This window comes from Manacus vitellinus, unplaced genomic scaffold (assembly GCF_001715985.3).
Source record: "Manacus vitellinus isolate BGI_N305 unplaced genomic scaffold, ASM171598v3 scaffold_5_pilon, whole genome shotgun sequence".
NCBI lineage: Eukaryota > Metazoa > Chordata > Aves > Passeriformes > Pipridae > Manacus > Manacus vitellinus.
This window is the reverse complement of record NW_021940682.1, coordinates 2,939,281-2,966,634: the sequence shown is the minus strand read 5'-3', so window position 1 is coordinate 2,966,634 and position 27,354 is coordinate 2,939,281. Positions and strand designations below refer to the sequence as shown.

Here is a 27,354-nt window from a genome sequence, read left to right as displayed (position 1 = left end):
CCCTAAGGGAGAACCACTGGATACAGAAGTGACTGAGGGAGAGAACGTGTAAGTTCTATTATTTTTCCTGTAGCATTACAAGCCATAAGAGGACCATGTCTTACCAGTTATTGACATAGGGTTTGAAAAATACAAGATCACTAATCTCAAACAGAGATTTAAGGGGGGGTTTTGCAAATTTGTGACTATAGAAATCTAGAGATGATGTTCCAGGTTGTGAGGAACAAGTTGAAGATTTTGTAACTGTGACATCTGCCACAGGGAAATCCCAGTGTCAGCCTCTCTCCTACCCCTTCAACCTATGAAATATTTCTTTTTCTGTGACCTGTGGAGTGCCTGAATTTGGTTTGGTACAGGGGAAGTGGCAGATAATCAAGACTTTTTTTCTCTTCAGTTCAAAATTGAAAGAAAATCTCTCTTGGTCTGCCAAAACTTTTAAAGCTAGACTTATAGGATCCATTTTTTCCCTTTCTGGAATACACATTGTTTCTCCTACTGTAAGAGAAGTACTACAAACAGTAGGCTGGGAGGCTTGACAGAGCTATAATTATACAATTGGCGACATTAAACATAGGAAGAATTGATAGCCTGCTTAGTTGGCTCATCGTGCAGAGTTATATAACAACTGCAGGAAAGGACCAACAATAATATTTAATTGCTCTCCTTCTTCCTCTGATTCCCTTCTTGGGGATGCTTACATACTACGTGAGACTGGGATCAACAGCATAAATCAAATAGACCCTGGGAACCACAGGTCGGTGAGTGAAGAGCGTTTCCATTTGGTTCTAGCTTTTACTGAGATACCTGGGACTCCTCACAAAGGGAATTTTGGCCAGCCACGTATTTTTCTTGCAGTGCACTTTGCAGGCTGCCTTGAGCACCTCGATGCCCTGCATGAGAGTCTCCTCTGTGGGAATGGTTTATGCATCTGGAGGAAAGGCTGACCCTGGAAGAATGCAGCTCTCCAGGGCTGTGTTCACCCAAGCTATTTAGCAGCCAACACTGGTGTTCTCAGGCCCTCTCAAGTCCCATGTTTTTCTCCGCTACCGGTACCAAATTTTGAATTTCAGAAAAGCATGTGAGTCTTCTGATAACATGACTCTAAATTCTCTTCTTGAATTTAGTGCTTTGGTTCTGATCTTTCTTTCCCCAGAGCAAAGCACGTCTCCACATTCTCTCCTCCATCTCCAAGATGATAACCCTTGCTGAGGTTGGGGAGGGGACCTGAACTTTATTCTCTCAGGGTAGCACCACAACTGACTGCCCTCCCCCCTACTTTTGAAGGCTCTGCTCCTCTCTGACTACAGCAGAAGAATATTCATGGAGCCAGAAAGGAGGAAATCCTCTTGAAATAGCTACACAACATGATCACAGTTAACAGTGCCTGGGAGCCAAGCCTTTCTTGTCACAGACAAGAGCTCTTTGCACAAGACTGACATCCATTCTTCCTTCACTGTCTGCTACTGGATTACCTGCCACAGACCCTGTGGAGGGTTAAAAGCAGCTCAACTCAGGCTTTATGGTAGCATGGAAATCCCAAAATGTGAGGTACATAGGACTGAAAGCCCTCAGACCTCTGCAAATGCCCTAAACAAGTCATCTGCTGGCTGCAAGCAGCTGAGCAGACACAACTTCTCTTTCTCCATTCCATGAGAAGACCACGTATTTTATGATACTGGCTCAGGGATCAGGCCCTGAGAAGAATGGAGGATGGAGAAGTGCTTTATGAACTGGTTTAATGACAGAACCACATCACTAGGTGTGTTCTTAGGAATGGCTGGGTCACTTGTTAAAATTTTTTCTTGGCTGGGCAATACCCACGCAGGAAACTGCTGCATATCAAGAAGAATTCAACCAGATATTTTGCCTTTCTTCCAATCTTATTTTGCACTTCTGAACTTTGTTAGCATAAATAGATTTTTTTTAAAATCTATTTTACTTCCCAATAATACGAATAATTTTGGCACAATCTGACTAAACTTGGGAATGCTGCTTCTTTGGCAACCCAACTTAAAGAAACATGAAGCAGTAGTTTTAACACACTTCAAAGCCAGCGTTTTTGAACGAGGGACATCATCACACAGAACCAAAGAAATCTGCCCAAACAGAAACATAGAAGAGAGAGGAGGTAATTTGTAACCTGGATGAAGATGATTCATGGGGTTTGATGCTGGCACTGCGATCCCTTCTCACCGGAGCTGGCTCCAGGGTAGGTAATCCTGTGGCTGATGTTGTTGTGGTCCAAGTTGAGGACACTCGTCTCAGCAGTCCTGGGGGCAAACTTCTCCGTAAGCGCTGAGGAGAGATCAGTTGCTGAGAGTTTATATCAGCTTACAAACCCTTCAAAGGTGCAGAAGAAAAACCGCTTCCATTTGATTAATTCTGCCTGACAACAACTAGGGAGGTACTGTAAATCTGGATTCTCCCAGGTATTGGGGTGCCTTCTTTCTACTCAAAATAACACAGGCAGTGTTTTAAATGCTTGCAGGGTCTGGACCGTCCTCCCTGTTTCAAGTTTTAAAAAAGGTCTACACCCATAGCCCCATAACCACAGAGGTTTAACATTTGATGTGGCCAAAGGCAATTAAACAAATTAGCAGGGCCACAAAAGTGATTGGAGCATCTGGCATAAAAGGAAAGCCTAAGAGAGCTGGAATTCCTCAGTTGGAAGAAGGGGCAGTTCAGAGTGGATCTGACTAATGTATACAGATACCTGAAGGGAGGGTGTAAAGAAGATGGAGTCAGGCTCTTTCCAGTGGTGTTCAGTGATAAGAGGCAATGGAGCAAAAATTGAAATACAAGAAATTTCATTTGAAGGTAGGAAAATATTTTTTACTGTGAGGATGACTGAATATTGAAAGAGGTTGCCCAAAGAGACTGTGAAGTTTAAATTCATGGAGATACTCAAAAACCAACTGGACATCCTCCTGAGCAGCCTGATCTAGGTTGAGCCTAGAAAAACCCTGTGCATGAGGGACTGGGTATAGATGATCCCCGGACTGGACTAGACAATCTCCAGGTGCATTTCCAACCTCAACTATTCTATGATTTAAACTGTCATGAATTCTGAGAATCAGAGATTCAAGGCAAGAAAGGCTGTAAGAAAAATAAGGGACAGGAGTTCCAACTTTTTTCCTGCTATATCTCCCCAATCCAAAGGTCACTCACTGAAATAAAACTCATTCTCTGGCATATGATGTCTCTTGATAAGCATAGAAAAAGCATCATTATTTACAGCAGATTTTTTTTGACCACCCTGCATTTTTATTTCACCTGATTCTTCCTTTTCTCCACTAACAGGACTCACATATTTTTTGTTAATTTTTGAAGACAGTGATAATAAGGGATAATGATAAAGAGTCTTTTTGGATCCAGATTTGCTGTTACAGATGCTATAATTTTGTAAGATGTTTCTCTTGTAGTTCTCATGAAATGTTTATAATTAAGAACTAAAATAAATATATCTCTGCAATGGAGATCTTGGACTTTGCCAGGGGGTTAAGAAATATGAGATGGAAGAGAACTGTGGTTCTGAAGCTCAAACTTAAAGATAAATATGTTAACATACTATCTCCTTACCCAAAATAGTATCAGATGCTTAAGGTAAAGACCCTAAATCTATATTTATACAGGTAAATAAAGGACTGCAAATAATTAGTTTTATGAACCATAATACATTTAGGTCAGTGAACTCCAGTCAAATTAGTTCTCTGTAGCATTAGCTCATTTCTTCATCATTCATTTGTCTTCTCCTCATAAGGTATTACACAACAGCAAACTGGTATCTGCTCCCTGTGTTTGCTCATGTGATGGCAGTGTTCTTCCACTTAACTTTTCCCCTCAGAGCCCAGAGTGCAGCCATGATAGACATGTTCACCAAAATAAATTGGAAAATGTGGTTAAAAACCCGTGAACCTCCATTTCATACATACAGCTGCTACATAGGCAAATAGGGTAATAATTATCACCACACTAAAATGTAATAAAACCAAGAATCACAAGTGTTGAAATTTGGATACCGGGAAATGCCGGAATGAATGCTGGCTGTGCCATTTAAACTGTAAAAACATAAAAGCATTTGCCTGTGCAACGTACTCTGCCTGTATTTAATTTTAGAAGGGAGACTGCAATACAAAAGCATTTTGGTTTTGTTTCAAAAGTGAAATGTAAGCCTTGCAGGACAGCTAAATAGCAACAAACATACAACTCAAACTACTTCAAAGCTGATATGTTCTCTCTAGCTGTTCACTTGCTAAAAGTGGGTAGCTAACACTGGTTATTTCTTGTCAGATTCCTGAGCATTTATAAAGCCATCTGTCAAAGCAGTAATAGATTTTTTTGGTTCAGTCTTCTTTTTCTTCTCAAGACCACTTCTCATGAGCTCACAGTAGTTGTCATACTAATGACTGTGATAATCTGTTTGTTTGTTTGTTTGGTATGCAACATTTTAAACTTGATCCAAAGACCTGGAGGTCACCAATAGGGAGTTTTTCATTGACTACTATAGGTTTCACACTTCTGGCTAAGGGAAGGAAGAAGAGACTGAAATTCATACAGAATTTCAAATTCCAACCTTTAAAGTGAGTAAAAAGGTCCCTCATATTACTGCTTATTTCCCCAATGCTCGTTGTCGACAATAGTCACCCCTCATGCAGCAGCTCAAATCTTTTGAGTGGGAGGAGAGTTTCTGTGTAAGAAGTGATGGGGCAGACCTGTGAGTCTGTATGATAAAAGGCTTCTGCTTGCTCTTCTCCCTGTCATTTCTTCTCCCAAGCTCCAACCAACAGCTGCAAGAAAATATGCACACCATCTGTGTGATCTATTCTGTGTCGAACACCATCTTCTAAACATGCCTGAACCAAAGTAAACCTGGCTGTGAGTTGAGGGATACACAGGAATTGTGTTACTATGAAACCAACGATAGACTAGCTGTCCTTTTCCAGTAGGCTGTCATTGGTGCACAGGATGTTAATCTGAAGCAAACAAGTAAAAATCCCAGTGATGTACCTTTAGGGAGAGCCAAGTAACAAGATGATACACAGGCTCCAGTGCTCACCTTGGGAATGGCCAGTTTCTCTCCTTTCTCCGGACATTCCTCTGAGTCGGAGCAGGTGTAGTTCTCACTGAAGGACACCAAAGGATTCACCCTTGGTTTGTGGATGGCCTGGAAGGTTAACTGAGTGTTAAGCAGGTTGCTCACTGTTCTCAGCGATGTGCACACGTTGGGGGGCAGTGAAGGATCGGCCAAAAGGTCTGTGATGAGCCCATGTGCTTCTCCCATGACAGCGATATCCACTGTGATACTGGTACCAGAAGACTAAAGAAGAGAAAAATAACACATGTAAGACAACAGAAGTGAACAACTTCTGCTGAGCACTATCTAAAGCTGTGCTGAACTCTCTTCACAACTTTTGTTAAAGTGGTTACCCGCAGAGTGGAAAAATAATAACATGAAATAATTCTTTAAATAAGGAGAATGATGCTGAATAGATTGATCATCAGGCATAATGCTCACAGTCTGCAAAGACTTTGGAACTCCATCATATCTGATTTCATGGCTTTCATCATCTGCAGCTGACAACCCATCCGAATGAATTGTTCAGGTTCCCTACAGAGACATAGTCAATGGCCAGGGGCTATTTGCATAAATAATTTTGGAGACATAGCTTAGGATGGGATGGGAGGAGTCTCTCTTGACAGATGTCTGTCTACTCACTACAGAGGCATCTAGAACAACTCACGTTCAATGCTCGTGCTTGGTTGAATGAAATTAATGCCAGGCATATACTGAGATCTTTAAAATATCACCATGCAACTAAACTACAGTATTCTGGTATGGTGGCAACAACATTCTTCTCCAAGAAATTGAATATTGGGCAGCTATACCAAATATGAAATGGAGTAAAAAGTGGATTTTTCAAACCTTGTTTTATTCAGATGGAAGTGATGAGAATAGCTACTCTACAGACTTGTATGACCAATTCAGATGGTCCTTACTTTCTCTTGGGTTTGAAATATACACCTACTTTACATATATCATTTAGGAAGAATTATTAACAGATGTATAAGCAGAACCAGTATCAGGGACCAGCTCCTATCACCGGCAGATCTTACGCACCCCAACCACGGATATAATTGATGTGCAAATGATGCAACACAAACCAACTGTGGCCCAGGAAAACTGTCTTCATATGTGCAGTCCATCCATCACACACACAGGTAATTTAACACAGCTGTAGCACGAGGCTTCCAGTGCATGCACGAGAGGGTTGATTCGTAAATGCATCTTTGAGTTTCTCCAGAACTTCCCCACAATCAGCAGCTTCGACTACCAGCTGTCTTGAGAACCAGTAGGGCAATATATTGGCAATAAAAGAAACAGTATATTGCCAAAAGCAGGAAAGTTGTCAAGTCTGTGAATTGACAGCTATATGATACAATTGCAAAAGACTGAGGATCTTTAAAAACCTACTAAAAGAACAGTGAGACTGGATGCACACAGAAGCAGAACAACTAGAAAGGCAGGACGCATATGGAATTTCAATGCAGCAGTGACATTTCAGCCTCATTAGCTGGTGTACCAAAACCTGCCATAAATTCTGCATGGAATTGCTAATTCAAGGCACTCCAAGAGTGACCATTTTTCCTTTGCTGTGTTTCTGACACATAAGCTTAAGCCTGCTGCTACTGTTTGGGACTTACCAGCAGGTGTACGTGCAGTTTGCCAGAGAAATCATTCCAGTAGATTTCGTACTAATTTACTTTCAAGTATTTCTTAGAAAAAGCTAAAATACATGGATTTCTAAATGGTGAAGTTATGTCTGTGAAAAGATCATATGAGTTTTTTGGAGAGGCAAACAAACAATATGGAGAATTGGTCAGACTTAGCAGGAGGGTGATCAGAGCCCCATCCAGGAATGACTCACCAGTGACAGTGTTTATGGACCTCAAAACACAAAGAACAGTGTAACACAGCGTGACACTGCTTTGTTCTCACAAAATGCTTTACAGGCAACAGAAAAGTATTTCTGAGGAAAGTGAAATATTAGCTGAGTGCAGCTAAACTCCTCCCCATTTGTGTAGTGTGGACATCAGGTCCCCTTGGCAAATTGATGTTTCACTCCACTGATCCACTCCTCGTGTCCTACTTCTCGCTATCACGGGATCCCCTCCTTGTGTCCTACTTCTTGCTAACACAGAAGTAAACTGAAGAACCAGAAGACAGGCCTCCTCACTCACCATCCTCTCATGCAACCAGAGAAAGAGCTGCTTCTTCCCATATTTCTTTGCCACGCTATGAAATAACATAAACCAGAAGCCGCTTGATATATTGAAGTGCTATTTCATCCTACTGAAAAAAATTAATGTCTGAACTTAATTTAATGGCTCTTTCATTGCTTAACCTCTCAGGAGTGCATGCAGAAGATTCTGGCAGATGCTAAAGAAAATTCTTAAATTAAAAGACAAGGCTTGGGATGGGAGGAATTAATTATCTATCTTAACCTCAGCCTTGAAAAACAGACCAAAGGGGAGTGAGGGACAATATGTCATTCAAAACGCCATAGAAGCCTCATATTTTCAGCAAAACTGCATAATCTACAGTTTGAAATTCTATTAAGCCTGGAGCCTGGAGTTGTTGACTGCCAATCAGAGACAGAGATTAATACTTCAATGAAGTAAACAAGTCTGACTCAGCGGGCTATAAGCAGAGGCCCAGATTTTGTACAGCAGTACTAATATTTTGCAAAGCAGCCAGCATTGTTCTCCATGATTAGCACCAAGTGGGGAGAGGGAGAGTCCTTCTCTTCTCAATGGTGAATTTTCTGCCACATGGCCTCTAACACATGAGGATGCCTTGTCAGGTATCTTGGTGACCCCACCCTGACTCTGGGACCCAGCAGATTTGTCTGAATCATAACACCAGGTTGTGATGAGTTCTGCCAGGACCAAGTGCATGGTAAAACCCATGCAGCCATCCACCCATCCATCCTGCCTGCACAGAGTACACCCAGCGAGGTCAGCACCATGCCTGTAAGGAGATCCACACTGATTTTCCCTCACCAAGATTGAAAATGAGACGTGAACCCCGTCAGCACAGTCCAGTCAGGGTCACCACAAAACATCAACACGTGCAGCATGACATGCTGCATTGCACAAGACTGTGAAAACATTTTACACGGTTCAAAAACATCACTGTATTGTACTGAGCTGCTTTAAATTTGTGTATATGATAGTTAGAGTATTGTCTGAACTGCTCATAATACTTAGAACGCTCAGAATGAGGGCATGTGTAAAAGAACAACAGACCAAGCTTAAATCCCTCTTGAAGAAAAAAGCACAAGAGGGTAAACACTGCTCTAATCCACCAATTTCAGTACATTTACACACATCCTAAATTGGAAAGGTTTATAAGTTGTAATTTAACTGCACAGTACTTGTATACAGGAAAGCACCTTCTTTTCCAAACAGTTTGAATATTTCATCTATCTCAGGGTGAATTTAGAGCACTGCCAGACTAGTCTGACTAGATAAAATTACAGGTATTTAAAGTATTATTTTCTAAAAAAGTTACAAATTGAATGCATGAAAACATTTTAAAATATTTCATTTTTCAGATTCACTACTACAAAACAGTAGAGAACTGCATATACTTTGGAAACCATTATTCAGAAAGTAAACAAAAATGCCTTTCCTTAAAGGGCAAGAAAACCTGGAATTTACTTTAAAAGACATATGATGATGTGAAAGCAAGACATTAATTGGTGAAAATTTTAGACTGATGTAATTGTACATGCACACATTTGCACACATATATATGCACAGTGTCTTTTTCAGGGTAAAAGTGCATATAAAATCCATGTTCAGACTTTGTAAGTAGTTTTCTTCTTACGTGCATAGCCTCTGCATGAACTGATTTGGATTCTTTCCAAACCACTTTACTCATTGCATAAAACAGAACAACAAAGAGCTAAGCTAAGGTGAATTTAATTGCACATTGGTCAGTATGCATTTACTCATCTATGCCAATAATTGTGAATCCAGTTGTCTCCCATGAATTTTGGAGAAGACTGGCTTACTGTTCAATTTGTGACTTCACTCCATCCCTGATTTAAGCAATGTCATGCAGTGACTAAAACTGAAATGCTCTAGGGCAGGAACAAACCCAGATCAACTAAGCATGCTCACTTTTAACTAAGATAAGGAGAAAAATTAATTCCTTATAATGCTGACAAACAGTGGTTTAGGCTGTGGTACAACCTGGAATTCCTAACTGGGTCCAAATGCGCTTGCAGCATGTTTTGGGGCTTCTTTTCATGTACAGAAATAAATAAAAAGGGTTTTCTCCCAAAGAACGCATATAAAAAGTAAGATGGCCAGATCACAGTAGGATGCATCAGAAACTGGGGACAGACATGGATAGTTCACAGTGCCAACTGTGCAATCATCTAAGTTTGCGTTGGTGGGAATTTACAAGAAAACTCTGATGTGCCAAGAAGCACATACACTGCTGCATCTGCAGGACCAAACCATAAGCAGCACGTCCCACTATCACACAGACAATTTTTGTCAGGGCAGGAGGTTTATCTGCAAGGAATATTCTTAAATGCCATATGAAAACAATATTCTAGCAAATTTAAATGAACACTTAGAATTTTGGGGTTTGATTAGTTTGTTTTGGATTCTGTAACAGGACTAGAAAATAAACTTTCAAAATTTGCAAAACCTTTGTTGGGTTTTTCTATTACATTTCACAAAATCCCATTAATTTTCTTTTGTTAAACTATATTATGCATAAAACTCACTCTAAGAATAGCTATTTACTGGCTAGGGGGAAAAGCAGATAGAACTGTGTAGGAGAAATGAATTTAGGAAAATAGGAATAACAATTTCCTTTACCCATAAGACCTGATAGATATATTTAGGTTATGAATTGTTTCTGTTGATTCACCTGTGAAGCAGATTTGACATCCATACACTTAAGAGATACCTTAATGCAAATAAAAGTCTTTCCCCTCCCCATTGATATTTTGTATATGATTCTCATATGACTGAACTCAGCCAGCCTAACTAAAAAATACTGTTCTTTCCACCCTACAAAAAGGATGATTATCATGGCAACACAAAATCAGTCAAAACTTCAGTATAAAAAAAACCCAAAACCAAACCAATTATCTAACACAAACCACAATTCATTTCACTCAGCCTCATGTTAGGGAAAAAAAAAAAATCTTTGTTTGCTGTGGCTTGTACAAGGAAAAGCACTGTAGGCAGAGATGCTGGCCTTTCACCACATTACACTCAAGAACACTCTGTAAGCAAAAGGATGGGGGAGGCGAGGAGGAAAAAAGAATTAAAATAAGCAGCATCCAACGTATCTTCAATCTTCACACAATTACAAGCAACTATAAATCAACATTTGATGTAGTTTCCAAGTCACATCATAAAATGTTCAGGCCAAGATGTCTGGAAACAAAATTAAAAGCAAATATAATTCTCCATTATTTTAATGTCCGCAGAGCAATTTGAAGGATAAACATGAATTGGCTTCTATGGAAATAATGAATCATTTTAAAGGCGCCACAGACTTAACTACTCCACCTTCCACTGAATGACTAAGGAGAAAGAGAAGCGTGCACACAATTCTTTGACATTTCACTTTTCTGTATTAAAAGCTGCAGAAGTCTTTTTATTTTTATTTCTCTCTTATTTTGTACTAACACAAGATTTCAGGTTTTCTCTTCTCCGGTGAGCAAACGAGACGTTTACGAGAATCTTTTCTCCGGCTTATTGAGGCGCAGCATTCCTACTGCTCTCTGGAGGTGAACCAGCCACAGGCTCTGCAAGGCACACTCTTTGCTAGGGCTGAAAATAGCATCTTCCTGTTGTCTCATCACATTGATCAAAGAAAAACCTTTCCCAAGCATCAGTGTGATCACTGGCTTTGCTATTGAATCTTTAAAGCACCTAGAGCCAGATAACTGTAAAGCAGACACTGAAGCACAGAAGATGATCCCATAGTGAGGGAAGACTGGATCTTGTGTGAGCCATAACAATTTTGGTTTCAACCCTGGTTATAAGAAGCTTGGAATGGCACCACCATAATAAGAGCAGACTTTCCTGATAAGAATTACATTGAACTCTGATTTGCAGAGCAGAAAATGCCACGACTGCCACATGCAGTGTGACTGTAGCCTGAGCACAAGATGCCAGAGTCCAAGGATCACGGAGCAGCCAGAGGAAATTTTTAAAAGTAGTTCTGCAAACACAGGATCTAATGAGATGGGTCTCACTAAGGACTTACACCTTTTTGTCCTCTCAGCAGTCACTGTATTGCAAAGACCCCCTTCCTCAGCAACCCCCTTGAGGCCACACAATCAGCAGGAGGCAGCCCTGCCTGAGGCTACACGTGCATGTTGTGGAGCAGCCTTATACAGGGCTCTCTCTAAGCTCACACTATGTTAAACTGCCAGTCAACTACTACCAAGCAGGGCCACTGATTTGGACCCTCCTCTGGTATCCCACCATAGGCTGGCATAAAACTTCTAGGAAGGTAATAATCTCTGAAACTTCTTCCCATCTGCCACATTTGCTTGAAACCGTCAGAGAGGAGCGTGATCATGTAAGATTACTTTCTTTGGAAAACCAGAATGAAAATAACAGCATTCTTTAAGAAAGAGACACTGGTTTGAGAAGGAAATACTTTTTTTCCTTTCTTATAAAACCCATGGAATGTATCACTGTCTATAGCACACTTTGTCTGGGGCGGCATTCGCCATCCCCACATCCTGCACCTCTACTTCGGGTGACACTATTTAGAAAGTTCACAGTTACAGCTGACTAACTTTCTTCCATTACAGGGCCTTTCAGTTCGTGACAGCTTTGTCAGCCAAAGAGCTCAGACTGAAACATACACTGCCAGGTATTTGTCTGCGGTGAATTATTTCAGCGTTTGAGAAAAATTGTTCAGACATTTACAAGAAGACTGTTGGAAGTTTTTATCCATGCTAAAAGTTCTTAGTAAACTGATACCATTTAATCTGCAGCAGGCACTGAAGGTACAGCAAGGCCTTTTGCTTTCCCTGTCCTGATATGTCCAGATTTGGTTATATAGCCTCTGGGAAAAACAGAACCAAAGTTAGCCTTGCATGACCTCCATGGGTTGTCAGAAACCAGTCACCAAGCTGCCTGAGGATGCTGCCAGCCCTAAGTGTGCATGCCTCTGCATGCACATGTGGGTCCTCGAGCACTGTGCTCAACGTTCCAAAAGGACCACATTTATCCAAACTGCACTGTCAGTCTGCAACTCAGAGTTACACCATGGTTATTCTTCGCTCTTGCTGAGTGATGATGTCGAGGTAACTGCTTGCACTGATAACACCAGGCTCAGGTGAGCACCTCTCTGGGTGGACCACAGCTGCTCAGAGAGAAGTCTGTCTCACTGCTTTAGCAAAGACATCTACATTAAATTAAAAAAAAAATGTGGGAGATTTTTTTGCACATCATACTCAATAGACAAACTGACCTGTTGAGAGAGAGAGAGAGAGATACAGAGAACACATTTGAGTTCTATGAAGTTTTGGTGCCATCTGTAACTTTCAAGGCAGACTATCAGTTGCTACTTTCAGGTCACCTAGTAAGCTTTTCCAGATTTGTTACATGTGCCAAAAGAAAATATCTTTGTGGACACTGACAGCCAAGCAGCAGTAAAAAGATAGATGCAGAAATAATCTGAAGGAGTGGGAGGATTAGATTTGGTAAGATTCAAGGCCTACAGACTAGGAAAGTCTGCACCCAAGTGGATGCAAATTCTGGTCACAACCCAATGCAACTTAATTCCCTGTCATTTATATCTGACAGAAAGGACCTCCAATTAACTAACTGCACTGGTACTGACATAAAGTAGTACTTAATTTTCCACATTTCCCCCTGCCACAGTAGAGCACAGTTGGAAAACTCTAGAAAGTTTAGGAGAAGGGGGCAAAGGATTGTCCCCAGAGTGTGGGCCATGGGGAGCAAGGGGCATTCTGTAACCAGTTGTACACGTGCTCTGCCTTGGGCTCCTGGGGAAATCCCAGCTCAAGTGAAGACACTCAGGGAGATGTGATGACCTTCTGCATAAGGCATGCCACAAGAAGGATCCAGGGAAAGCAGCTCCTGGAAGGAGGCAACAGCACAGGCTGAACTTCCTGGCTAAGAGCCGCTGGTCACAGCTTGCAAACCTTGTGGAAACTCTGACACTATGTTTGATGTTCTCAGCAGAGCCTTGGGGACTCAGTCACCCAATTCCAAGGGACTTTCCGTGCTATTTGGCTGCCTAAAACCATTAAACTATCACGATTACCCCAGCCCGGAGAACTACTTGACGACGTAGAGCGGATCACAGCCAGTCACAAACAGTCAGGGTTTATTATTTAAAAAGTAGACACCACTCCAACTAAACCAGGAACTTTAAAAATTATTGCTTTTCATTAAAACACAGCAGATGGGAAAAATTAAATTCTATGCGGGGCTCAAATCTGCTTTGAATAACACAGAGTGAGGAAAACAATTCTGTACTTCAGAGACTGTCCTCAATTGTCTTACACTATTGTTCTTCAATTTGTACATCAGATGGTCACAAATTGGTGGCTTGAAGCTGATAGTTTGTGTTCATGTGAAGCAAACAGTGACAACTGTCTTCAGCCTCAACTTGAGCTGCAGTAACACCAGCTGGGACCCAGCAGGAGCAGGGCACTGGGTGCACACACAGCGGAGGATATGCCATCTATTAATACCTGGTGATCTTACCCATTTGAGTTTACAGCTCCAATATCCCCGCTTAGCACGAGAAGCTATTTTAATTCTACGGTGAACTAAAACAGAGCAGCCAAATACACAGCATGAGTTAAAAAAAGATCCACTGAAAGCAATAATCACCATTCTGCCTCCTGCGTACTAACTAATCCTCCCACATTTTCAACTCGACAGTCTCAGTTACACCAGAACAAAGCCAAAAGAGCCCTATAATGCCGTATTTTCTCCCTTTCAAAGTATTTCAGGCTCTTTTGGGAAGCAACTTGAGAAGTGACATCACAATTAGCAGCAAGCTGCAGAAATAGGCGTGAAAATAACCCCAGCTAAAGATTTCACATCCACCTCAGTCTTTCACTAACTCTTTAACAGTATTAAGAAGAGCATTACTAAATATCATTAAAAACATAATACAAATAAATTCAGCTGCTAAATTAAGACAAAAGATTGGGGGCAGGGAGGGAAGAATTTCTACAGAGGGCATCAAACGTATTTTCAATTGCTAAAAAGGAGTTGCCATCAGGAGAATAAACTGAAAAGAGCAAACTCAGGGAGGTTTTAAGACGGTTTTGAGTGTTGAAAACCAGAATAAATAGAAAATTGGAAACTAGGAAATAATCATCAGTGAAGCTGTAGATGAAGTGTCTTTAACATTCAGTCTGTTCTTACTGAAATTATGGTAGGGATTTGGAAATGACAGCAGGAGCCAGATGTATATCTTTGGCCATGTTTTGCATTTGCTGTAGCAGCAGAGCACAAAGACCTCATGAAATTCTCCAGGCTACCAAGAACACTAATGATATTTAGTGGTCCATTTTTAAGAACTTGCTTTCACTGAAGCCAAAGGCAGGCAGAGATATTCTACACCTCTTGAAAAGGATAAATCTTGTGCACACCAAAGTCAAGAAATAGCCTCACTTCAACCAAATTGGCCAAAATTTAACATTTTTTTTCTTCTCCATCAGACCTTGTGGTTTGCATTATTCTAGTTCTTCTGATTTTATGCACTCACACTAATACCAGTTAATAGCCATCTAGTGTTACAGATGTCTCCTCCTCTTTCTCGTGACTTTATGTCACTAATGAACTCCTCTGTGAAAAGAATTAATCATTTTTTCTTTAACACTTGGCTTTGGATTCTTCTATTATGACTCATTTAAGAAAAGCAACTGTAGCCTTAGGGACTTGCAGCCCCCAAATCCTTCATCATAGCTGCTGCAGAGCTGCAATTTCCCTAAAGAACAAGCTACTTCAACATCTAAAGCCAGGACCTGCAAAAGGCACACTAAGCATGCACTAGATGTGAAAATCCCCCACCTTTCCTAGATTATTTCAGTAGGTAGGCATTTCAATGAAAATCAGAACGGAGAGAAACAATAATTCATATACAAGAAAAATAAAACACTATCCCCTACATGTCTTCTATGATATTAAAATGATTTTTTTCACTTAGCACAGATATAAACTGACAGACTGGCAAGCCCTGAGGACTGCTTTCAACCTACTTCATCCTTGACCTGCAAGGACCAACTTAAAGACACACTAGGTTAGTTTATACCATGGGCTTATTCTGCCTTTGCTGTCACGAATGAGGAAAAAAAAAACCACATTTGCCTGCTGAGATATAAGGTACACAGCTGATCACAACAAGTCAGTGCCTGCATCAGATGGCCATTTCCAGCCACTTTGTTACAGCCTATAATCTACAAACTGGATGCTAAAGGCTCTAGGGTTTTCTAAGTCATCTCAGCAATCTCTGATTTCCTTCATGAAGCTGGTGACTGATTTGTCTTGTGCAGTTTTAACCTAAGAAAAGTCTTACTTTCAACTCCTGTCTTTTAGGTTGTGAGCAGTTCTTTACTTGCATTTTAGGAAAAAAAAATAAAATGCATATAATATTCCCAATTATGACATCCTGGTTGCTTCTCAATTCTAATTAGAGATTGATTCAATCTGTGCTTCTGCATCATGAATATCTCACCATACTGAACTTTGACTGTCTGGCTCAGGGTCTGCACTTTTTTATAAGGGCCAAACACTTCTGTGTTTTTGGAAAGCCTGGATTCAAACTCACATCTAAATTTAACAGCACCGGCTTCTCATTTACAAAAGGCAACAGAACCATAGAGACCAAAAAACAGACACAGATCATGAAGCACTGGTGCTTATGCTGGCAACCCAACTAGACAATGATAACTCTCTGCAGTGAGTTATGTTTTCTGCTTGGATGTGGATATTAACCAAAAAAAAGAATCAACTGTTTCTTTTTTTAAAAAATGTTAAATCCCCTTGTGAGGCTGAACTTTAGTGGTTCATCCACATCTACTCCGGTAAGAAATCAGTGATGATGCACCAGTCAGTGCAATAGAAGCACTTGCTACTACTGAGTGGAGTAGGTGGATTGAATCTGAAAGGACAAGATGACCCACTGAAACTCTATCACTAGGACTGCTGGTGAACTGCCACAAGAGAAACATGGAAATTACAGCAAAGAGAAACACTGAAGTTACATCAAAAGAGAAAAAGTAAATGCAGCCCACCTAAATTTGCACTTCATTCTCAGCACACAAACTGCCTGACACAGCAGCAGTACTGACTCTCTGAACCTTTAAAGTCAAATGCCCAAAGTCCTATTAGGGTCCTGTTCACAGGTCCTGGCAGAGAGGTTTAAAGTCTTCTATGACTTCTTGAAGGAGGTATAAAAAAGAAGCCTCGACATACAAATCTCTCTTTTACCACTGAAAATCAACCACTTTGAAAGACGCATAGGTACAAAGCCTTGATATTTTAGCCCAGGAGCAATCCTAATAATTAGTACTGAACTATTTGCTGATGACACTTCAGTTCTAATCACATGATTCTGCCACAGAGCTCTCTTACACAGAGAACAGTGGCGTCCTCACAAACAAGAAACAGCAGTTCAAACTAGGCAGCTCAAGGATTCTCACTGTATTGACAACTTTAGAGAAACACAAAAACCATTTTGCACTCTGACAGAAAAATTATTGGGTTTGGAATTTCTGGCAAAGGAAAGGGTTTGTTTTGGCTTTGCTCCAGCAATTTTAAAGCAGTTTTATTAAAAGATAGGAACAAGAATTCATGTCAACTTCGCAAAAACTTAAATTTTTGCTCTGAAAATGATGAAACAAAATTCTTCCTTTTTTTTTTTTTTTTTTCAAAAAGCTTATGGTTTCTTGTCGTGCAGAACAGCCTGGTGTCCCATTTGCATTTTTTGCTGCATTAGACTTCTGTAGAGCCTTAGTGTGTCTCTTGTGCTCAGAGGCTCATTGCTGAATTAAATGGGATCCATAATGGATTAGACCCTGGAGATTACTTCAATATTCAGGTTTGTTAACACTAGTGACCAAATGCAGGGTATGGAAGTTAAAGGTCTCCCTCCATAGTCAGTCTTACTTTGAGAGGTTAAACTCAGAACAACAATGAAAAAAGACCAGTTTCATCACAAGAAAACACTTTACTTCATACCACTGACCTCGGTGAACATCTCTCATCGCAAAGTTTTATGCAAACATATTTGTTAACAAGTTGAAACAGACCACAAGCAAAATTGTTTGCCATACGGTGCTCTGACAGATCAGCTGATGAAGCATATGGATTCAGTCTTCCTAATTCTGTATTATCTCTCTAACTGCTTCAATCTGAGTGTTACAAGTGGCCCCAGATATCCTATTTATCCTATTAAGGTAAAATAAACACATTAATTGCCGATCAATTCTCCTTCATCTGCTCCAAATGCATTTGGTGAGATTTTTTGGCAATAACATTAGGAAACAACCTTCTCTAGAAAGAAGAATCACTTCACTTAAATGATTTCTTCTTTTAATTACTGTCATTCCTGGCAAGATGCTAACACAGAACAGAAAATGTGTATCAGTAATGCTGGCTCAACATATTGGTATTTTGCCAGGAACGTGAAGCCTGCCCTTAATCTAAGTAAAAAATTATTTGTATCCATTTCCTCTTTTAATGCAAGCTACAATTGCCATGGAAGGTAAAGCTGAAGCACTCTGTATGACGTTACAGCAAAATGAAATACTCAACCAAATTAAATACGCACAACACTTTTACCCATCTGCCCCTTTATTCTTCAGCGACAGATCAAAGAAACGTGTTTGATTTCCTGTCGATAAAATCAAGGTGGCACAAGAGGGCAACGTGATGAGGTCCCACTTTGTTCTGCTTTTTAGGAAAGATGCCTTCAATTAGGATGGCGTTTTTCTGACGTGATACAAATATGCCTTTAAGCCATAACTAACTGTATAATGATCCAATTCTATACAGAGTCATAGTAACACACCTCACACTTACACATGTTAATGGCTCAGGTTAAATGGAGGGAGGGGAAATAACTGGGAAGAAAGGAATTAACTTTTAGCTGGACTTTTTTTTTTTAAACAGAGAAGAAAATGAAAGATAAAAGCTGTCTCTAAAGACTAGTATATCTTTTGTGTATAAAGACAACCATATGAGCCCATGCCAACTAAAAACAAGCAGACAAGACAAGTTACAAGTAAGATTTCATATTTAACTCTGAAGCCTGGTTTGGGTGGATTTGGGTGTACTTAGTAACCAGTCAAAAAAATATAAAACCATGTTCTGATTTGAGGTAAAATTTAGGGGTTTCTACTCTACTTTAAGGGCTTGCTTACGTGACCAGCCTAAATGTGAACCAATTAAAGGACATTTCACCAAGTGCACAGGATAAATTATTTTAAATAAAACCTGTCCATTGGCAGACTACTAACCACACACAGTAACTATTTTTGCTCGTAAAATGACATTCATTTAGCTCTGTACAAACAATTTATGAATCCACCTTTAACACAACACAGCCTTTTCTCCCTGCACCAAACTGACAGCCGTGGAAAACCCCGCACGGCTCCAGAGCAGCAGGCTGAACTCTGTTTCCCCTCGGGCAGCAGCAGCACTGGTGATGATCTGGACGCCAGCCCTTCATTACTGATGAGAACATAACGAGAAAGGAGATCAGAGAGCAGGTCTTCTGCTGGAACTGAGCCATGGCCTCACTTATAAGCCAAGCAATGCAGAGCGGGAGTTCCCAGGAGGATGGAGCAAGGAAGCCCAAAATGTCACTCACCTAAGGGTTACTGCCTCCTGGATGGTCCACTAGTGTCTCATGGGGTCAATGGCACAGAAAAAGGAGAGGGGGCAGGAGACAGGGTTATGCAGCACATCTATGAGGACATCCAGCTGCAGAAGTGAAAATAACAGCAGGAAAAGGGGACGAGAACTTCGTGGTGGGGATGACAGTGAGAAAACTACAGAAGACCTGGTTCCAATACATATCCAAGGTTAGAACACAACTACTTCCCTAAATGAGCACACTACCTAGGATACCTCATGCTAGGTAACAGCTTAAATTGAGTCACTGCTTCAGGAAAGGGTATAATACAACAGTCATAGCACAACTGGGCAGAACTTTTCACACAGGGCATTGTGATCCTGCAGCTTTAGGTGCAGAAAAGCCTTTCCCAGGAATCACCAGATGGCACTATTCTTCCTTCAAATTAAGGTTGTAACTCTGCTGTGCATGTGAAATGCTATCATTGATTTGGGAGGAAAAAGATCTCAATCCATGTTTTTTATATATATTAGGCCAGTAGTCTCTCACTGTTCACATTCTTTCCAATGATCTTGAAAATCTTGTACAAACAATAAAGAAATTACTGTATCTGGGGGAGGTGGAGGGAATCTCATAACATTTTGAACTGACCCTTATACTAAAATATTCCACAGTAGAAGGACTACAGACGTTTCTCTAGGAACACAAAACTCCCCAGCAATACATGAAATGCCTGACAACTGTATTAAGAGAGCAGAATTTCTTGCAGAGAAGTAAGTCAGACATGTAAGGATAACATATACATGCCTCTCTTCTCCATGTTTTATTTCTGTCTGCTAACAGAGCTGTTGAAGACACTAAACTCCACTATAATTGTGCAGTGTTTAGTATGAAAATATTCCCTAAATTTGGTTTAAGATTATTGTACTTCTCTAAAAAAAAAACCAATCTGTTGAGAGTATCCACATAACATAATAACAGAAGAGAGAAAATGGAAGTATATTAAAAAATGCTAATAATGAGACATCAGCATACACATACATGTTAGTGTAAGCATGCTTTCCTTCAGTTTGTTGACATGATTTGCAAAAGGTGCAAAGTATTCACATTTGCACATTTGGGTATAAACTACAGAGGCTGTGGAAGTAAATCCAGAATGCAGCTAATTTGGGCTGGAAGTACAGAGTGGGTACATTCATACTGAAGTCTCAAAAGCCTCGGACCCTAGACGAGAGTGAGTGTTATTTCTTTTTGTTTTGTTTTGTGTTTAATGCACCAGAAGACTTGTCTGAACTCAAGACCTTACAAATTGATAAACCGAGGGGCAAATTAATCAGCAGAGTGACTCCCCTGACTTCAGCAGGAGTCGCAGCAGAACTGAAGTTTGCCTGCTGTGCTCACGAGCCGAATTCCCTCACAAAACAGATTTTTGTTTTTCTCTAAGCAACTCTCCCCCCCTTTCAGCTCCCTAGAAGTTGACAGGCTGTTTCCTGCTCCACGATCTGTGAATCACGACGTGAACGCCAATCGCTGCTCCCCCGTGAAATTAAATTAGGTATCGGAGCACAGCGTGAGCAATAAGTTTCCCTGAGACGCCAGCCCTAAAGAAACTGTACCCTGTCTTCCCCCAGCTGAAGAATGGAGTTATGAAAGCAGGGTCAAGTTGGTTATTACTCTTCGTACTCCCCAACATCAACCAGTCTACTCTGAGCCAGCTCAGTTTTCTCTGCTTCCTAGTCATGAATACAGTGGTACCAAATTTAAAGAGTCCAGTAATTCATTATATTTATTTGTGTGTTCTTCTGTAACCACTTAACACCATGTGAATTGCAGCAATGCTTAACACACACCGAACACCATGATAAATCACCAGAACTTAGTGCATGTCATACAGCTGGGAGATTGGTAAGACAAGGGTAAGCAATATTAGCACATGGCTTATCAAGCAGGAAAGGGGAGTATGTGATGCTGTTTGCTTCAAAGTGCCTTTCAGTAGCACTTTGTTAAGCCATAAAATATTCACACTTGGAATGATCACAGGGTTATGTTGCCTCATATTCTTTTTTTCAGACAGATGGCCCTTGGTAACTTACACACATCTTTGTCACTGCAGTGTACACTGAGCAAGAAGACACCACAGGGGTACATCTGAAACCTGAAATTGGTAGAAAATCAAAGAATAATAAAACTTGGTTTGTGAGCTCAGATTCTCATATTCTGGAGCCTATGGTAATTTCAAATAGGTTTAGAGGAATTTTAGTTCCAAATCGTGATGTAGGTGTCAAAACCAGACTACTCAGCCTCCTTTCTGCATCACCACCGAGTGCTCCAGCCAAGGTACTTTACATTTGCTTCAAGGAAAAATGAAAACTACTCCCACCTTTCATTCTCAGACAGAAATACACTTCTCCCTTTAACCAGAGAAACTACTCTAAGGACCAGCTTCATAATCTGCAAGAAGCAAAAGTCTTCATGCTCCCCAAAATTAAGTCTGGCTTTTCTTTCTCCAGCACTTATGTGTTCCCTTGTGAGCCTTGCAGGTTCCTCCAGGTTCACTTCTCCAAGGTCTCGGTCTACTAAAAATCTAATCACAAACTCTCCCTCTTCTGGGTTAGCTGCCAGACAAGGGGTAGTATTGAAGTTACCACGTCAGTGAGAGATTGTTCTGGCCTTCAAGCATTGCCATGTCCCCTGCCCAGCTGCTCTGGAGATGGCTCAAGCACAGCAAAGTAAATTGGTTTAATCTTGTGCATCTGGTACTGAGTTCCCAGTCATCTGTTCAGGGTATAAAGGGACTCTGTTCCATTTCATTGATCATGTCACAGTCCAGCTCTAGTGATAGAGCTTGAAAGCTTCAAAATCTAATCCCTGATAGCTCTTCTTCTCTGCCAATATTTTTCACAGTGTTGGACTTGTATGTTTGTTCCACAATTTACTGAGTAACCTGCATCTGAGAGACTGTTAGTAACCCTCTTAGAGCTAACCTGTTAGTCTGTTTATTACCCTAAATTCACAAAAGTATTCCTTTGTCATTTTAAAAAGAAACCCACAAAACCTCTGCAGAGCACAACCGTCTAGAGACTTTCAATATTTCAACATTAGCCAAATGAATGTGAAGTAAAACCTTCATCTCTGCATGCCCCTTATAGGATTCACTTAAGGTAACAATATCCCACAGAAGGCTCTGTGGATTGCTGGAAGGTGCAGAGCACTCTTTGCCTATACAGTGAGCAAAAGCTTTAGACCACTTCTGGGAATGCAAATGAATGGAATCCACGTGACTCCGGTAATAAAAGGCTCCTGTCTCTTTGCAAAGCATTGAAATGCCATCTGGCAATTTTGTTGACGTCAGCAGGCGCAGAAAAACAACCACTACCTCCCCCCAAAAAAATCAAAAGCCTTGGGCAGGAGGGGGAGGAACGCAGACTTCCATGGTGCGGGTGCACTTCGGGCTGGTGTTCCTAAAAACCTGCAGCAGCGCTGTCAGCCCAGAGACCCTAAATCTGCGGCAAGCAGCAGAGCCACTGCACTACCGTCCCCTGCTCTTGCCACGCAAACCTCCCCGAGAAAAAGCAGTGTTTCTTGCTCTCCCTTACGCTACTGAAGGTTTTCAGAGTAACTGCTTAAGACTCTCACAAGTTTTCAGTTCTCTCAGGGGAGGGGAGCTGTTGCGAGCACACGGCGTAAATGAAGAACGCTGTGCATCCAATCTCTCACCTGGCAGAAAGCAGGAGTTTGTCACCTTGTGGTGCTCTCTCTCCACCGACAAGTCCCAAAGCACACACAGAGGGCCAGTGTAACCTCTTGCCTCTATTTCATACTGCTGAGCAGCCGTGGGTTCCCTGGCACCCTGAATTCAGAGGCTCCTACCAAGCATCAAACAACACGCACTGTATCCTCTCTGTTATCTCGCCTTGTCAGGTTGCTGAAAGTTTGTGCATGAGGAACAAATCTCTCAGTGTAGACTACAGGGAAAGACACACAACTTCTAGCAATACAGCAGTTTCTTTGCAGGGTATGGAAGATGCACCACTCATTTGGCTACTTTGACTACATTTTGTGCACACTGGTCCGAAACACAATGAAAGAAACTCTGTAGTATTTTAAGTGAAATATCACACAAACATTTAATGATGACAAGACATAAATGACCTAAGATGCTGTAAGAAAGATGTTCAAATCCTGCAGGAATAATATTATAAGCAGCAGGTACTTATTTAAGTTATATTTCATAGAAGGTACAATATTGCTTTTAAGTATTACATGCCACCTGGTACAGAAAAAATGCCAAATTTTCCTGTAAAATGCCAAAATTCTAAGCCCATAATGTAAGTTAACTTTTCTGTGATGAGCTAAAATAATACTTATGAACATGTGTGCATGCAAGTGAAGCAGGCATCTCTTCCACATCGAAATGCACTGCTTTAAAACAAACAGTGTTTGTTTTAAATGTGTCCTCCATGAGACACATTCAAACCCTGAAGAAAGGAGCTTGTAAGTTACTTTTAATTAGGGATGAGATCCATTAATACTATTTCTCAAAAACTTAGGAACCAGAACCACAGGGGATGGGTGACAATGAGGAGGGGGAGATGGAGGAGGCTGACCTGACACCTAGGGCCACAAATGTTACATGCTCCAAGTTGTCTCACTGAAGTGGTGCAACACAAAGCACATTCCTAAGGCTCTGCAGGATCAAGGTCTCACTGACTGAGGTATGCAAACGTGCCTGAAGTAATAGTCCTTTTTCTTTCCCCTGTTCACTCCCCCCCCCTTCTCCCTCCTTCCCATCTCCTCTTACTGAATGAAACCGAGGCATTTTTGCTTACAAAACTGCTCTTTGAATTCCTAATCTCTGCCTCAGTGTAATTTTTTAACAGCAAGTCAAAGCAGCACTGTGTAAATAACTGCAAGGAGACAGCTCTGCCTGGAAACTGGAAAGTTTTACTTGCTCACATCTTAAGCCTGAAAGCTTATGCTCAATTCAATTAAGAAAATTTATGGGTAATTCCACAGTTTCTTCCCAAATCCTTATGTTCTCAGGCAGCCAACCCAGAAATGAACAAAGCCTCTGACAACTGACTCCCTTCTGCTAGCACATGGGCAATTATGAGGAAAGTGTGCATTTAATTGAGTTAGTTGTAAATCCTGACATAGGAATGAATCAGAGGCTGGAGAAGAGATTCCTTGGTGCCATTTCAGGTATAATCACTTCTGCTTAACATTTGTTTACTGACTTCATAAAATACATGAACAACAAAACAATCCTTCCATACTTTTACAGCTATTAAGCCTCCGCTTGAAGCTGTAGGAGAATAAACTTAAAGTTACAAAGGTGACAGACAAGGCAGAGATTTTCTGAATTCTCCTCCTGTCTCTCAGGTCTGCATCCCATCAGGTCTGTTTTAAATATAAAATATTTTCAGAGTGCACAACTAAATCCCACTCAGCGATTCTGTTCAGAGCATTCTCCAGTAAAGCTTATGTACAGCAATAAATAAGAAATTTCCATGCCTTCTTTCATTGGTCCCAGGGTAGTATTTCATTGAACTCATAACAACTACAACCCTTATATCTAAATGGTCATCCTGAGGACTGTGTTATCTTTAAAAAACATCAAGATGCCTCTCCCTTCATTCCAAAATATCACTCAAAAGAAAGACAGCCTCCCTGTTGTCTGTATGACAAATGTCTGAGAGAGTTTCACCCCCTGAAGCTGTTGCAGACCCTGGAGCTCCTCAGCTAAGACAAGAAATGGCTATTGCTACATTCCCAGGAGACTCTCAGAAGCTCCACTTGAATGAACTTGCAGCTTCTGGATAACATAATGTCCAGAGAGATAGCTAAAATCCAGGATTCTGAAATTATTCTCATTTCCAAGATTTGTGAGGATTATTCAGACACTGACATTCACTATGCATACATTAAATGTGACTTATTCAGAGGGAGCCTGTCACTTTGGCAACAGCACATGGTGTGGGAGGAAAGTGGTGCCACTTGCAGATCCTCCTCTACAAATATTTGTTTGTTCTTGTACAGGTAGAGTTTCCTATTGCTATTTCCTGTTTTCTAGTTGCATTGTTCTGCTCTCCAAGCAAGTCACCTCTCTTTCTCTCCACATTTTTATCAGTCTTGTATCTTCCCCTGCCAGGCACACCTCAAAGTTTATTTGGGACAATTCACCTCCTGTTCCAAGTACCACAATAAGCACAAATACTCAGGGCTCAGGGAAGGTCCTTGCCCCTTTGCTGCCCTCCTCTCTCTCTTGGGGATCCTTCTGTACTTCAGCTGAGACTAGAGCTGAGCCAGCTAAAAGCCACGGAGGCCCAACCTGAGCTGGGAAGTTTCGATTCGGCCGTCACTGGAATAAATCCAGCACAGCAGGCTGACAGGTTGCCCTTCAGGTTGCCCTGAAGGATTTTCCTAAGCCTGGAGGTCTCGTGGGCAGTAATTCAGAGTCACAGAATCATACAGGTTGGGCAAGACCTCTAAAGATCATCAAGTCCAAACACAGACTGAATTCTACATTAATTGCTTTCATTTCTTACGTAGCCCCTGTGTGCATGAGGTGGTGAGGGGTCAGGTCTAGTTTAACCTGCATTAGTCTGATCCCTGCAAACTCAAAGTCATTACCTTAACTGAAGTTAAGTTAAGCAAAACTGGAAGGTTTTTAAAAATGCTTCAGACTCCTGAATTCAATATCGAGTTGTGAATCAAAAAATTAATATAAACACAAGGACATCCCTGTGGTCATGCCAGTTGAGATGATTCCCCTCTCCCTATTTGTGTGCCAGCCCCTTGCTGAGAACTCAGCATTTCCCAGTTCACAGCTGATAGCGCCCTAAACACCTCTGGCAGTGGAAGGAACGTGGCCTTGACACAATCCGGGCAGCCCCTGCAGACCCAGCGAGGGAAAGTAAAATATGGAAATCCTGGCCTCCTGCACTGAGGGCTGAACTGCTTGCAAGGTGCCCTTTTGTCACCCTCCTGAAGCTGAGAGCACCCTGCTTATCAAGTGTGTGAAAGGGTCCCGTGGAATCCTCACTGGCTTCCCCTGAAGGCTGTGCATCCTCATCCAGGGACAGTTTCTCTGAGTTTTACAACAATGCTATAAATCACAAGAAGCTCAATCAAAGATTGTCAATGCAGGTTCTATGCTCACATTTTTATAGGCCATTAGCAAACAAGCTAATCAAATATTTCCACTTGGCTAAAAGTGCAAAAACGTTAACATCGTGTGAAGAACAAAAAAAACACAGTCTCCAGATAAAATCTTTGTACTAGGATTAACAATGGTAAGAAATTACAGGTCATTCAAATACCTTACTGACGTAATAGCTATGCAAAGTTGTGGATCACTGAGGGTGTATGATCTTACCTGCTCCAAAAAGATGCCAAAGAGAAAAAAATTAAAAACACAGGTTCCCATCCAGCAAGTTAAGCAGGCATTTACTTCATTACTGAGTTACTTCATAGTGGCATTACTAAATTTGGTTCTCATTCTAAGGTCCTTTAATATCTTTATAACAGCCTCCAGAACCTATGCAGAGGTGTGTACAATTATAATTATTTGGGAGAACAGAGTTTTGAATGGTGACAGTGGTCCTCATTAGGAGAAGTAACTAAAAGTTTGGTTTAGCCACAATTTTTATTATCACCACAGGAAGAGAGAAAGGATTTCAAGGTAAATGGGGAACCACCAGGAAGCCACATGCAGACTTCAAACTATAACTGTGCCTAAGGTCAAGTATTTCACCAAATCAGGGCCACTGCAGGCAGGAGCTCTGTCAGTGCATCCAGTGTTATCTTATGTAGAAACTCAATACTTGTAGCTAAGCTTTGGCATTAATGCCTTCACTTTCCAGTTTCATCAGGAGAAAATTACTCCTGACAAAGGGTAGCTGATTCACGATTGTGAACTTGCTTTTTTGCTAACCCCTGCATTCTCTGCTGTGCTAGCCAATCTAACACATATATCATCCTAGAGAGTTTTAAATTTAACTTACCACTGTGTTGAAGTCTTTAGCGTGGAGCAATGTGACAGATTTTACCAACACTTATTAAGAATGAAAAAAAAGAAGGAAGCAAGCCATAAATAAAATAAAGCACTGGCAAAGGCTGGAATGCAATGAATACATCTGCACTTAAAGCAGTGGCCAAACTGTAGTGCTTTATCATAGAAAAGTAGCTTGAAATAACTTTTCAGTGTATTTGATATATGATACTGCTCTTTTAAAACCAAGACTAGAGCAAGTTTGTGAACTTCAAAGTGAAGTTGTTTCCGGTGGGAGGTTTATTTTGTTATGAGCTTGACATGCTGTAGCTGTGACACTGAGCAGAGTTGCAATGTCAGGGTTCAGGAAGTTCACCCACACTCTAATGACAGGAGATCACATGAGCCTGACTGCAAAAAATGTCACGGTTGGGGGGGTTCTTCCAAAGTTTAATTTCCCAAGCAT

General features: G+C 41.0%; 1 protein-coding gene across 1 annotated transcript in view; it reads right to left on the bottom strand.

Annotated features, from left to right (window-relative positions):
- PDE3A (phosphodiesterase 3A) overlaps window positions 1–27,354 on the bottom strand; it is an 86,471-nt gene that overhangs the window by 34,611 nt on the left and 24,506 nt on the right. Inside the window, exons 2-3 of the mRNA XM_018080860.3 lie at window positions 5,057–5,317; window positions 2,141–2,295 (exon numbers count right to left, since the gene is read on the bottom strand). Coding sequence (XP_017936349.1) covers window positions 2,141–2,295; window positions 5,057–5,317 — 416 coding nt within the window. The remainder of the gene's footprint in view (window positions 1–2,140; window positions 2,296–5,056; window positions 5,318–27,354) is intronic.